The sequence below is a fragment of the Netta rufina genome, assembly GCF_964035555.1.
Source record: "Netta rufina genome assembly, chromosome: 21".
Lineage (NCBI taxonomy): Eukaryota > Metazoa > Chordata > Aves > Anseriformes > Anatidae > Netta > Netta rufina.
Window position 1 is genome coordinate 10,480,183 of NC_140145.1, and position 14,295 is coordinate 10,494,477.

The window sequence follows — 14,295 nt, forward strand, 5'->3', positions numbered from 1 at the left end:
CAGAACCTTTCTGAATCTCCTTCAAGCGCCGGGCACGGTGATGAGAGCCGTCTGGCCGCGGGATTTATGGCCGGAGCCGTGCGCGCCGCGCTCGGCACCGCGGCGGGGAAGCGAGGGAGAGGAGAGACTGCCATCTCGTGGGGCTGCCGGCCCCAAGAGCTGCCCCCCCTGCCCCACAGCACCCCTCGCTGCTGGTGCCATGGGGTTTTAATGCTGCTTGCCTGCTCGCCGCTGCTCCCCATCACCAGCCGTGGCGTGGGTTTGTTGCTGCGGAAATCCCGGGGTGCGAAATGCACCTGGGGGGTGCGAGTGCAGAGCAAATCCCCCCCAACCCCACACGCTGGCGTCGGGTAATGCGTTGGAGTAGGAACAGAGAACTGAAGGACGCCAGCTTGTTTTATCTCCCCAGGTACCTGCTCTGCTCGCTAGGCACCTCGTAATCTGAATTTCACACTGCTGGACAAAAGATCTCTTAGGATGCAGGCAGAAAGTTTCCCAAGAAAGCGACAAGCCATCTGCTCCGCAGCCAGCCTGTTTTCATCAGGAGCTGCGTGGTTTTCATCTGCTTTTCTTCATGGGTGTTCGTGCTGCATCTTCCACCGGTTTTTGTGAATTAGAAATGCATTGTTCCCAGCGGAGGATGTCACCAGGAATGGGGTAGTTGTAGTTATTTCAGTACTGCTTGGGGCATAGTCTAAATTATCTTCTTTTTTTTTTTTTTTTTTTCTGTCCTGGAAGAAGAGAGGAAAGAAAAGGTACATGGGAAAAGGCACGGAGATTTGGTGGAGGGTATTTTTATAACGGCAGAGCAGCAGTGACTCACGCAGCATTGCTGTATTAATAGCACTCTGAAAAAAAAACCAACACCAGAAACTGAATATTCCCCCTTAATTTTGCTCTTCTATGAATCTACAGGACTGTGTTTTTAAAAAAAAAAAGAAATAAGGAGAATGTAATTACACCAAACAGCACCGCGTTCGCTGCTCTCTCCCGTGTGAGGGTGTGTGTTCGCTTTCCCCTTTGTATGTTTGGTGGCCTAGTGCAAAGGAGTTTCCTGGGGACCTGCTAACAGTTTCTGTGATCGATATTTTAATGATTTATATATTTATAAAATGTGCTTTTGCTCTTAATATTCACTCAGGGCAGTCCTGCCCTCTGTGTGTGCTTACCTGCTCTCCGTCGCAAGGCTTTTGCCTACAAAACCCCGGCCGTAAGTAGGTCTGTGGGATTTGGAGGGTGATAAAGTCCGCTGCTGAATTAGCACCGTGAAGGAGTTGGGCTTTTATTTAGTTATGGAAACAGCACCGCTGGCGGGAGCGAGGCACAAGGTGGGGAGCCTCACCATCGGCCCTGCTGCCCTGGCACCCCGCTGTCTGCAGTGTCTGCACGTGCTGGGGGCTGCCCGCAGCCGGGGGGGTTGCAGAGACCCCCCGAGAGCTGTAAAAGTGTTAAATCGTGAACAGGAAGGTGGTCGGGCTCCTAGCTTGGGGCTAGCGGGGGAAATGCCCTCGCTGGGTCCATGCAACGTGGCTGGGGGTGGCTGGGGGCGGTGAGCAGCGCGGGGCATCCCGTCCTGGCTGCTCCACGAGGCCAAGCTGCAGCCAAGAGCTGGGGTCCTGACTGCCTGGGGGCACCAGGGGCAGAGGGGAAGCCCCCTCGCACCCCCCTTTCGTCTCAGCCCTGCTGCCACATGGAAAGAAAGCGCAAACCCAGAGCGGTGGGTGCCCGGCGTCGAGCTCTGCTGGCCGCTGCCTTGGGAGCGAGCTCGGGAGAAATGCATAAATAATAAGCCAAGGTACTTACACACACATGTTTTATGGCAAATGGCTGTGTGGTTCGTGATCATTTTTTCCAGAAACAGGTTTTATGATAATATAGTAAAAATATTAAATTAGAAAATGCCTCACTAAGGGTGATAAAACCTTACTACAGTGGAAATAGGTAATTATCCCCTCTACAGCCTAAATGACAGTTTAAAAGAAATAAAAATGTTAGTGCTCATTACTTGCTTTTGTAGGTTGCAATAAAGGGTAAGTTAAATTTTAATTCAAGGAAGACCCCGGTATCGACCTGCCTCCTGCACGCTCCCTACCTGAGGTGGAAGTTCTGTTAATTACTCCGCACAGGTTACTCCTCGGCACACCGTTCGTACCCCTGCCCCTCGGTGCTAAAGTCACCTTTCCTCCCTCTGAAGGCAGCTCCTGGTGGTGGGCTGGGTTGTTTCAACTCAGTGGCTCAAGTCTGATGCTTGATACATGTGGGTGGAGGAGAGAAATTTTATGTTTTTAACCAAAATCCAAGTTCATTATGCATAGCCTTAAGGGGGCTGAAAGTATTAAAATCCACACTTACCCTGGTGAATTGAAACAGAGACAAGGTTAAACCTGGAGGATTGATGAGTTTTACTCTCTGCATGGTTAAATCCTGCTGAGGGGAGATGCTGTGGAAGAAAGGTAGCTGAGACGATGAAAGGAGGGGGGAAAAAAATAAGGTTGGGCTATTATTATTATTATTTTTTAGCAGGGTGAGACGTTTGTTTTGTGTCAGGGTGGAGGAGTGGTGGTTTCCCATCACTGCCAGGGTGTCTGTGCTGTTCTCCAGGCAGTCCCACCTCAATTCAGGCTTCAGGAGATGCTGCTGGGGCCGTGCCCTGAGGCTCTGCGGTGCGCTGGGCTGGGCTCTGCCAGGTTTGGTTCCTCCCTGAGCTCCTGCAGCCATCAAAAGCCAAAAATGTGGACAGGAACCTCGGGAGCCTGCTTCTCCACCGGGGGGGGAAGGCAAAGGCAGGCTGCAGAGAACAAATGCCACCTCTGGCTTTCTCAGGCTCGCTGGGAAAAGGCAGCAGCTCCTCTGCTGCTGTCTCGGGCTGGCTGCTGGAAGGGCTCCTCGTTTTTGGGCAGGCTTTGGGCAGGAGAGCGAAGGGGCTGAAGCCAGTCGTGGGGCTGTCAGCCTACCGGGGGCTTGGGGTGAGGAGCCAGCTGGAGGGGTGCCTTTGGTATTGAGATTTGTCTCACTTAGGCTGTTTTCCTCCGTGCAATTAACTCAACTTCATTATTAAAATGAGCTGCAGGCCAGGGAGAGGGGAGAAGGACTGAGCCGGTGATGTTTGCCCAGAGGTCCCCAGGCTGCTCAGCCTCCTCTGACACGAGCACACCCCGCGTGTTCGTGGGCTTTGCCCACCTGCAGTGCTCTGCCAGCCGCCGGTTCCAGCAGTTCCCTCGCTGCTCCCGACACGGGAACCCCGCTGCGGCCGGGAGCTGCCCAGGGACTGCACCGAGATTGCAGCACAAGTGGGAATGTTGGCTCGGGGTAATGATGGGGTCTGAGGCAGCAAAGCAGGGCGGGAGGGCTGTGATTGTCGGAGGACCAAATGGCATCGCTCTGCGTTTTCCTTCCAATCACTTGACGGAGCCTTAAAGCCACAACATCTTTTTTTTTTTTTTATCAGGAGCGCCGCTTGCTTGCTGGTTGCCATCTGATTTCTCAGTTGAAACAGCAAAAGCGAGTCACGTTTATCAGTTAATAGTCAGGAAAGATGGAAAATGTTGGAGGCTTGGGGAAGGCGTTCCTCTCCCTCCTCCCTTTCCTGCCTGGTGCGGGCAGTGCTTTCTGCAGGCGGGGGGCAGCTGGAAGGTGTTTGCTCCCTGCCTGCGTGTCCCCTTCCTGCTGGCTTGTGGGCGTCCCAGGAGAGCTTGGAGCAGAGGACACAGAGCCCAGGACATCTCGGAGCTGAAGCCTCCACGGGACCGCACAGCAGCACGGGGCTGTCACACCTGAGCACGGTTTCTGGCAGCTCCAGAGGGTGGGGACATCGTTTGTCCCCGAGCCTTCGATTTGGGGCGCTCGGTGCAATTCAGCTGCCACTTACAACACCTGCTCCCTACCACCTTCCTCTCCTGAGCTCAGAGCAGCTTTTCAAACATCAGCTCTGTTTTCTAGAAGGGGTTTGCTTTTGCTTTCGAGTTAAACTTGCCAAAATGGCCTGCACACCCTCGATCTAGCACAGAAACTCCAGTTACAGCTCCCTGCTCGGGGCTGAGCTCCGCACACAGAGCACGGAGCCACCCGTATCGGTAGGTGAGGAGCCCTCATCCCTCACCACATCCCTCACCACATCCCTCACCACATCATTGTCTGAGGGTAGAGCCGCTGATTGGTTAATTAGGTTCGAAATGAAAATTAATTTAAGAGACGTGGCCCAGTGAATTAGGGTGGTTTTGCTGCTGGCCCCGGCACTTTGCTCCATGCCCCTGGGATCAGTGACTGGCCTCCCACTGCCACGGAGGAGCTCCGTCCTTCACAGGGGGCTCTCTGCAGTGGAAGTGTCTGCAAGAAGCAGGCACTTTTCAAGCCAGTTGCCACCTCTCCTTGATTTCTGAAGGAGCCAGGCAGCAAAACAGCTCCCAGCTCGAGGCCAGCAAGCCCTGTTGTGATCTGAATTGAGGAGGCAGCCAAAACCACGGCATCTCTGGCAGGGCTGAGGTTCATCCTTCGAGGCCACGCCGCAATCCTTGCTGAGCAGAGGAGATGTTGCCCTGCTCTGCCTGTCCCGGGGGAGTGCTGGCAGCTCGGCCTCCTCTTGCAGCAGCTTTCCTGGGTGCTGGCCCTGACAAACCACAGAGCTGGGGCCCGCAGCGAGCGGATGGCTGGGCTTGTGGCCACAATAACCCCGTGGTCGTTGCAGAGCTCAGGAGGGAAGAAATCCCCCCCGCAGCACTGCATGGCATCGCACAACGGGGCTGTGCCTGCAGACAGAGCCACCGTAGGAAATGGTGCTCTCCTGGGGTCTGCCTTGATTTCCTGAAATGTGCGAGTTATAAAAATGCTCTCTCCTTTTCCCAGCTCTCTTCTCAGGTTACTTTGGTTTTAAATTAAAAATAAATAAATAACCCCAGCCCACTTTATTTTATTTTATTTTTTATTTTTTTAAACTTGCTCCTGTTATCACAATTGCTGCATATGTGATATTAATTGGACTCTTGTTGCTGGGTCATTTTCATTGTTTTTCAAGTACCGTCAAGTCCAAGAAAATGTATGAAAACTAAATTATAGTCCCACGAAGACTGTCTGATTGAATCCTCCTTATGGCTCTGCGGTCTCATACATCCTATTAAAATATTCAATCTTGTTTTCTTACTTGAAGAGCCTGTCTGTAAAGGGCAAACTTATAGAAGCCCTCATTCTCCAGAGATACGGTATCCAGCCACACTGAAATATTTACATATTTCTGTACCGCGTGTGATTGGGCTCAGGCAAGTTCTTCCCTTTGCTTGCATGTATTAATAACGATTGTTGAATGCATTTTTAATTACACGAGGCCTTTTCGTTTTAAGGAGCAGGTGGGTTTGGTGGCAGCCTCTTGCTTCCAGTTTGACCTTGGGAAGTAATTTTTCCCCCTCCTCCTCCCTCCTTTCCCCAGGACGGAGCTCTATCGGTCGCTGTTTGGAAAAATCACACGTCCTGAAGAACCCGAGCAGAATTAGCAGAATTAGCACCCGGCCTTCGCATCAGGACCAAGCACACCTCCAGGCTCCGCACCCCCTGCCCCAAGAGCACCCGGAGCGGGGTGTCTCCAGCTGCTGGTTTGTTCCTAAAAACCTCACCGAGGGAACACCAAACACAGTCACTGCCGAAACACACCGGTCCAGAAAGAAGAGTGTGGGGCAGACGTTTGGCTTGGCTAAATGCCTCCCCCCCACCTTTCAAAGGAACTCTGCCTCCTCCCAAAGACGATCGGTTTTCGACTATTCCTTTTAAATTCCTGACCTTGATTTTGCAATCTGCTCGGCACAGGCAGCTTGTTCTGCCGGGGGGAGGGACACACTGCTCAGCCCAGCAGGGCTCGCCAGCCCCTCCTGCAATCAGGTCACCCACGTTCGTATTAAATCCGCCGAGATTTTATTTTGGGGATTGGTGGTTTTTTTATTGAAGCGTTCAGTTCTGTTCGTTGGCTGCCTATCTGCAATGTGTGACTTTATTTTCACCGAGTCAAGAGGATTTAAATGTCATTTACATAATTAACGTGGCCTTAAAACAGAGAAAAGGTGCTCTCCTTGCAGACAGCCAGCGCTCCCCGTCCACACGCCAATTCCTGACCGAACGTGCTGCAGACGTGGACATGGGCTGAGTCAGAGTGCAACATGGGGACACATCTGGGGATGTTTCTGCCATTAGAACATATTGGTGGATTTTTCAGTCCATCATTGATCCTGTACGCTTAATTATTTCTGCTGATCATGACTCTGAGCCCTCCTGTCCTCACCATCGCCGTGACACACTTTTGAAAGATGCCAGCACAAATGTAAAGCTGGCCAGAGGAGCTCGCTCACGTGGGGCTTTTTGTGGGGTTTTTATATCCAAAGGTCAGAAGCTGGAAATTAATCCCCGTAAGGGGAATTTATTAGCCTGCTGTGATCAATCTGCAATGGAGGTTATCTTGCGTAAATAATCTGTGCATATCTCTGTATAATGAGCTGGCCACTGCTGGTGACCACATGAACTCTACTGTCTTTGTTTGGTGTTTTCTGTGCTCTAATTAAAACGCTTTGTAAACTGATTGTCCACGTCTGATCCGTGCAGAAAAGGCACCGGCAGCTGCGGGTCCTCTTGGGCCCAGCAGCAGGGCGTTATTTACCCAGAGGCGTTGGTGTCACTGCCTCTCCCCAGGGCCCGGTGGTGACACAGGAAAGCCGCACGGCCTCGTGTCTGTGGGCATGTCACTGTGGTGCTGAGCTGCTGCCCTGGCTAAATTAATTTTTAAATTAAAATGTAACACCCCCATGGTGCCGGCCGGCCAGGGGAGCTCCCTCTGCTCCCAGCGCCTGCCTTTGCTCGAACCCAGGCCTGTGGCAATGTGCCTGTAGCCCTTTTTTTTTTTTCCCCATTGAAACACTTTCTCGGTAGCTGCATTGTTGCTCTTCATTGCGTCCCTAGAGCTGTCTGCACACCTGAAATTAATTAATCACTTTTACACTTCTTCATTACAGATTTAAGTCTGCTTTCTACTCACCTGTTTCCCGTCAACAGCTGCCTGACCCCTTACGTGCTGGACGGAGCAGCGCCTGCCGCACCGGGGGAGAACCAACACCTGCAGGGACGTGGCTCGAGCAGTGCTCGCCGTGGGACTGTCTAAAAGCAGGAGCAAGGTGCACGTCTGTACGGCTGCAGTTTGGCTAAATGCCACCACCCTGCACGAAAAGTAGCCCGTGACCAACCCCACGCGGGGTGCTGCGAGAGGCGAGTGACCAGGAACAGAAACATTTCCTTTGGGAGGGGGGCGTTAAGCTGAGGGTTTTGTGACCTTTTCAAAAAAGCTCCATGCCGGAGTTAGACCCAGCTCCCCTCCTCTAAAAGGAGACTCCGAGGGCACTGTGTGGCCTCGTGCCTGTGCCCCCCAGCTCCAGGAAGCCCCCGGGGCTTTGCGCTGCTTTTCCCCTCCCCGCTGCCGGTCCTGGGCCCGGATCAATGGGGGCTGAGGAGGTGGCGGAGGCCGGGCTCCCCGCCCGGTAAATGTACCATTTTTCTTGGATTTAGAAAATAAGTGCAAGGTGAGTATTGACTTGGTGTGGCAAACGTATGTATCACGGGTGGATAAATCTTTATGTTCACTTGCAGCGAGGCAGTAGCTGCAGCTCTCAGGGAAGCGCATTGATTTCTCCAGCCCCCATCTCCATCTCGCAGCTCCCTGCTCAAAATGTGCCAGGCAGCAGCTCACTGAGTGCCACCACTTGCTCCTTTCTGCTGCCCTTCCTATTTCGGGATGCCACTGACGGCCTCACCTCCAGCAAAGAGCCCCACAGCAGCACGACACCCCATAGTTGCTGCCGTGAGAGCCACCCAAAGGTGCAGGGAGCAGCGGATTTGGCTCAGCCTGTGCTGAGCAGTCCCGCGCTCGTTAGTGAGCAAGGTCGTTTAGTTTCACACGAAGCCCATCATGGGGTTGGTGCTCCCAGCTGTTACCGTCCTCGGGGTGCGACCACCCCAAGGCCATTCCTGGAAGCATCCCCCCATCAATTCCCTGGCAGAAGGTGGAAAGCAGCCGGGCTGCGTGCGCCGCTTCCCCTTCCCAGCCTGGCACAACCCGCACACGGCTCCGTCTCCCCACCCGTTAACGGTACCTGCACTTATTTTCCGAGCAGCAGCAAAGCTGTGTGGTCGTCTAACATCATTAAAATCTCATGGTTTAATAACCGCAATTCTGAAAGGCATCAAGGGGAGTAAATTGGCTGCTTCCAAAGTTTGTGTCGGTGGAATGGTTTCATGCTGCTCGCACTGTCAGAGCAAGCATTAAGGATGGTTAACAGAAAGCGCCGTGCCCCTACCCTACTTTGGGGTTTGCTGTGCTGGCAACTTGTCTGGCCTCTATTTGTGGCTTAGGCTCGGGGCGTTGACTGCACATTCTGCAGGCTGTAACGCCTTTCCAGTTTGACTTCTGTGTCCTTTAACGTTGTAGCACCAGGGCACTTCATATTTTTTTTTTTATGATTTTTTATTTTTGGAGAGCTGGATGTAATGGTAAAAGGGTAATACGAAACACTTTGAATGTGATAACTTCCCATTCGTATTGTTTGAAGAGATAAGAGTCAAAGCCCTGCTAAGCATGCTTTTGAATTCACTTATCAGTGTTTAAGCAGGCTTTTCTCCCCGCTCCCCCCCAACCTGGGCAGTGTGAGACGTGGGGAGAACCTGGGCCGGCAGCTCCAGCCTGCCAGGGCCCCGCTTCCCCCGCTGACCTTGCCGCTAAAGCAGCGCAGGGCTTGGAGCAGCAGCGCCTTCTGCCCCCAGTAACCCCAGTAACCCCGGAACTGGGGCAGGTGCTGCTGGTCCTGATCACGCCTGATGGGACTTCGGGGCTGCAGCATGGACCAGAGCTTCGTGCGCAGAAGGCCGGGGTGCTCTCCACCAAGTTTTCCTAAAGCTCAGTGCCACCATTTAACAGCGGGCGAGACCTCCCCCCCCCAGCAGAATATTAATTCTGTATTAATTCATGCTACATCTGCTAATTAGTACCTACACAAACGGGCATTACACCTTTGCAAAACATTTCACAGCAACGGGCTGTACGTGGGAATTGCGCGTGTGACCGGCGGGGGGATGGATGGAGGGGCTCTGTGACCCCCCCACCTCCCCCAAACCCCACAACAGCAAAGAATTTCAACTTTCAGACAAACAACTTCATTTACAAGTGTGTCTCTAATTAGCTGCAGAATTAGTAAAGCAGAGTTTTCCCCCCATAGATCGGCCAAACCCCTGAGGGAGGCTGTGGAATAGAGAGAATCGCATTTCCAATTATTTTGTTGAATTGCTAATTTAGTTATTGTGCCTGGCGTAATTGTGATGGGTATTGGGTGTGCAATTCAATTTGTTTTAAATATTTGTGGGAAGGCTGATCAGTAATGGAGCTGACCTATTTCATGGCCCAAATTGAGAGAAGAGACTAAAACAAAAAACAGCTACAAAGCCACAGTTTGTCTCAGTTTTTATTTTGATGTCTCTCATCCCTCTTAAGACTGTTGATGCAACAAAAGGTTTACATTAAAAGATGATGGCACTTTGATCTCGGGCTTTTGAGAGCTTACAGCTTTGGTACTTTTCTTGGCATTTTAATATGTAGATATTTTAGGCTAAAGAGTTTTAAATGCATTTCTAGAGTTCACTGGGGTCCCCCCATCCAAACCGTATGATGTTTGTTAGGGTGATTTATGCTTTTGCTCATCAGGACTCTGCTTTGAGAACAACGCTGGGGTTTTCCTGGCTAACATCGTCTGGTTTGACACGTCACACCCCAAAACTAACCTTCACGGCAGGGAACTTGGGAAAGGAGCTGGTGCACTGCTCCGGGGTCAGCCGGGGACAGCCCTACAGCCCAGGTCCTGGCGGTGAAATTTCCACGGGGCTCCTGCTGAGCACGGCCCTGCCCCTGTGACACCCCTGGGAGAGGGCTCAGGGTTCTTCTGTGGCACCCTCAGAGGCTCGCTGCCGCTGGGCTTTCCCTGCTCACTTGTTTCAGCCGAATATTAAAGAGGAAAATGAAGCTGGGGAAGGGGCACGATGCTAACAGCTCGCTGGGGCAGCAGCTGCGGGCTGGGAGCCAGGCCGAGCACAGGGCACAGAGCGGAGCCCTCGGAGAGGAGCTGCTCCTCCCACTGGCACCTGTGTTCTTATGTCCCAAAAGGTTTATTCCAAACACCTCCAGAGGGGTGACAACGGGAGGGAACAAGGGGCAACAGGGGCCCGCCGGGCAGTCTCATGAGGAGCTCGTGCAGGCAGGGGCACAGCCAAGACCACGCAGTGCCTCAGCTCCTTCCCCGAGGCAAAGCAGAGCTCCCCGGAGGTGCTCGGGATGAGGGGTGACAGACTTTTCACTCCTGGCAACAGAGAGAGATGTAATTCATTCTTTTTATTAAAAGAAATTGAGGTAAGTGAAATACTTCAGCACCAGCAAGAACTGTATGTACCGAGGGTGGTTTCCCCGCAGCGCCTGCCCCCCGCCCGGCTCGGTTCGGGCACTGCCCCCCACGCCTGCAGCACCCACGGCATCCGCAGTGCTCCCACGGCCAGAGCCAGGCTTCAACTTCCAACCAGCTCCAATGCTAACTACTGGCTGTTTTGTTTTTTTTTGGAGCTACTTTACCCCAAAATTAAGTCAAGCCTGCCCCAGTGCCTGTAACCCTGAGCTAGAGGGGCTCTGCTCTTGCCCAGACTTTGGCAGCTGCAGCTCCCCCCAAGCACAGGAACCGAGCTGTGGGCACCAGGACATTTCCCTCTGACACCTGCAGGCACCACGGCGATGCCCGGGTCTGAGGCACCACCACGAAGGAAACGCTGGGGACAGGAGAGGAGCCCAGCAGGCCGTGCGCTGCGCTCGCCCACCCCGAGCAGTCCTGCCTGGCTGAGACATTCTCTGTCTGTCCTTTGTGTCCTGCTGCAGCCCAGAGTGGCCTAAGTAAAAGCATCTTTAGGGGCTTGTTCGGGGGGCTCTAGTGGAAAAAAAAAAAAAGAGTCTTTGAAATCGAATTAGGGTTCTAAGCTATTAGGACGAGGCTAGTCCTTCAGATGACTCCAGGCACCGTGGGCCGTGGCGCTGTGCTCCCTGGGGAGGAGAGCAGCCGCCCGCGGTGCTGCACCTTGGCTTTGTAAGAGCTCTCGCACCCCACACGCAGAAGGGGTGCGCTGCAGCTCGGAAGGAAAGAGCACAGGTGTGAGGCACTGGCATTGTAATTAACTCATAAAAACATCCCTTCTGATTCATGCGATACTAAAAGCAGATTTGTAAAATCTGAAATACTTTTTAAGACAATCATTGGTGTAAGCTCTCCAACATCACATTTTACAGACTTCCTGTGTACCTGATCTTTTATTATGGTCAGGAGGCCCCTGAAAATAAAAAAAGTGTCGAGATTGGCAAAGGCCCCGGGGGCAGTGTCAGCAGGGAGCTGCCTCAGCCTGCGCTGCGGGCAGCCTGGCCCCTGCCCAGCACTGACTGCGGACCCACTGCGGACCGTCCTGGCTGCACAGCGACCACTGGAGCAGGTGAACGTGCCAGCTGGTGCTAAAGAACGTGATGACCAAAAAGTAACTGCTTTTTAATATTTCTGTCTTGTGGGAACCAGCTGGGTCCCTTCCCCAGCTGCCCATGAGGGTGACCCAGGTGGTGGGGGCGGCGCTCAAGCCAGCTCTGGGGCAGGGAGGGGCACAGGAGAAAAGCTGCTCAGGTGCCTTAAACCCAATTTTGCAGTTCTAACCCCATCTGTGTGTTCGACTCTGTCCCTTCCACTCCCTTACGTATCTGCTTTTTGCTTTGGCTGCCTACTCACATGAAAGGAATTAGCACTTAGAGGATGTGTATGCAGAAGTGGGGCTGCCCCATGTGTGTTACCCCTCACAATGAGTAGGGAAGGCAGAGCAGAAACGGCTGAACAGCTGCATTTTGGTCTCATCTTTTATCTCCTCCTAGAAGGGCTTCTCACACGCCTCAGTGACCCATTCTAAGGGAACTGGGCACAAAGGCAAAGGGTTGGAGCCTGTGAAGCCCTGCCCTGCTGCTCCCCCTGTTAGAGAGCAGCCCCGGGAAGCCCGGGAGCCTCCCCGGCTGCTGGGGCACGGGCACGGCGCTGGCTGTAAATGCTGATCTTCTTCTGCTACCGAGTAACAAGACAGACATTTGGAATAAAAATCGCACTGGCTGACAGAGACAAGAGGGCTGACACGGTGGCGGAAGCCACTCGCCCACACGACCCCACACAGGAGGATTTCCCAGCTGCAGGGACAAGGGGGGGGCTCCCACCCGCTCCCCAGGGTCCTGCCCGGCCTCGGCCCGCAGTGGACGCCCCCGCAGGGTGTCAGGGCTGTAACGTTGGCACATGGCAGCACCGCGCGGCCGCTGCGGGGCCGGGCGTGGGGAGAGGAGCGGGCAGGGGTGCAGGGGCGGACTCAGCCCCCGCTGGGCTATGCCAAGACCTCACGGTACCAGCGTACCCGTCATTGCCTGGCTGTGGTTTTGTCGAACAGCTAACTGATGCGTTGGTCCAGTCACGCTTTGTTAAATAAATAAGGTACAGTTAGACAGCTGTAACTCAATTCCGCAGGCGCTTGTGTTTATACATTTTCCTCGTGTCTGTGGCCAAAGAACACACTTCCTCTGGTCAGTCTGATTTGAAAAAATAAAAATGTCACTCTTCCAGCATTTCCCTGAGCCTCCCCGTCTCGGTACAGTGGTCGCAGTCGAGCAGACAAAGGGCAATTCTGAGCTTTTTTTTTTTTCTTTTTTTTTTTTTTTCCTCCACTGTACCGGGCAGGGGGGAGTACGGGAAATCGATGCTCTTACGTTGAAGAAGGCGAGTCCATTGTGGAGAGGATCCGCACGATCTCCGCTCGCTGGGTGGGTGATATATGCTGGGTCATGTGCACGATCGAATCCATGGCAACCTCCGGATTGGCCTGGACCAGGCTGGAAAGAGGCGAGAGTTAAGTGACGGCAGCCCCGGCCCTCGCACCGGAGCGCGTCCGACAGCTCCCCGTCAGGGAGGACTGAAATATGGGGTCTTCAAGAGAGAGCGGCCGCGGCAGCAGGCACTTGTGTTAACTGACTGCGAGCCGTGCGGGCTCCGAGGGCCTTCGCGCCGATCAATGGTGGCAGAGCTCAGACGTGCGGAGGCTGAAATCCCCACGGGGCTGGGCCGGGCCCACCCAGGGCAGCAGGGGAGGTGTGGGGAGGGCAGGAGCGAGCCCTGGTGCCACTGGTCTCACAGTGTTTGGCTCATGAAGCTGAACGGGTTCTGCAGGATGTCTGCAAACACCAACAGTACCTCGGACAGGCAGGAGGGTTGGGTTGTCTGCCGATGTGTTAGTATCAGGGGGGTTATTTGCTGTAGTTCTGAGCAATAATCAAAAGGAACCGGGCATTTTATGACACTGAGCACAGAAGCAGCTAGCTGGTCTGCAAAGACTAGGGCTGGAAGAAATAAAGGGATGAAAACTGAGGGTTCTCTGGCCATGTGTGGTCAACACCCCACTGACGGCAGGAGCACAGCTCAGAGATTTGCTCTCTCCTTGCTTCACGCAGCATGCGCTCCTCCAAAATACATGACCTCCTACCAACTAATAATTTTCCATTATCTGTCTCAAATGGAGAAAGACACATTAGCAATGGAATTTCTGTGCCCTGGATCTTCACGGCTCTCGTTTTAGGGAAGGGCAGAGCATGGCCAGGGAGGTTTGGATGCTGCTGGAGAAGAGCCCCGCTCTGGTGTCTTTTTGTTCATTTGCTCTGCTCATTTTGCTCAAGGCACCCGCCCTCACAGGAGCTCTCCAGACCAGGCAGAGTCCACAAGATGCAGATTTTGGACAATTCCCTATTTCTCATTAGCTCCCGCAGCGGTGCCGGGCCGCGCGCGTGGCTTACCTCCGGATCTGCTTGAGGATGTAGTCCCTGGAGATGTACTTGATGTTTTCATCCACAACGGAGCGAACGCCTTCCTCTTCCGTTAGCTGCTTTTCCAGCCACTCCACCAGGTCCTTGTTGCTGTCCCACAGGTAGGCCTGTGAGCAAACCACAAGTGTCACCGTGGGTCCCAGCGCCCGCCCCAAGTCCCGTGGGCCCACCTCTGACTGCAGGCACCCGCTCCCCACGTGCCGCTCCTGGAAGTTAACCCAATTACTGGCAGCCTTGGGGCAGCCCTCGGTGGTTTTTCCACTGTGCTTGGCTTTTATAAACACAACCAACAACTAGCAGGTCACAAGAAGATTCATTTCTTCTATATCTCCTCCTGTAGGTGTGGTTACACACGAGCCGCG

General features: G+C 53.6%; 2 protein-coding genes across 2 annotated transcripts in view; one reads left to right on the forward strand and one right to left on the reverse strand.

The window, feature by feature from the left end:
• AATF (apoptosis antagonizing transcription factor) overlaps positions 1-6,557 on the forward strand; it is a 49,400-nt gene extending 42,843 nt beyond the window's left edge. The window contains exon 12 of the mRNA XM_084299458.1: positions 5,420-6,557. Within this exon, the coding sequence (XP_084155584.1) occupies positions 5,420-5,483 (64 nt within the window). The 3' untranslated portion in view covers positions 5,484-6,557. The remainder of the gene's footprint in view (positions 1-5,419) is intronic.
• A 2,994-nt stretch (positions 6,558-9,551) lies between these two features.
• The window catches only part of ACACA (acetyl-CoA carboxylase alpha), a 117,781-nt gene continuing 113,037 nt past the window's right edge, over positions 9,552-14,295 (reverse strand). Inside the window, 2 exon segments of the mRNA XM_084299665.1 lie at positions 9,552-12,949; positions 13,904-14,040. Coding sequence (XP_084155791.1) covers positions 12,823-12,949; positions 13,904-14,040 — 264 coding nt within the window. The 3' untranslated portion in view covers positions 9,552-12,822.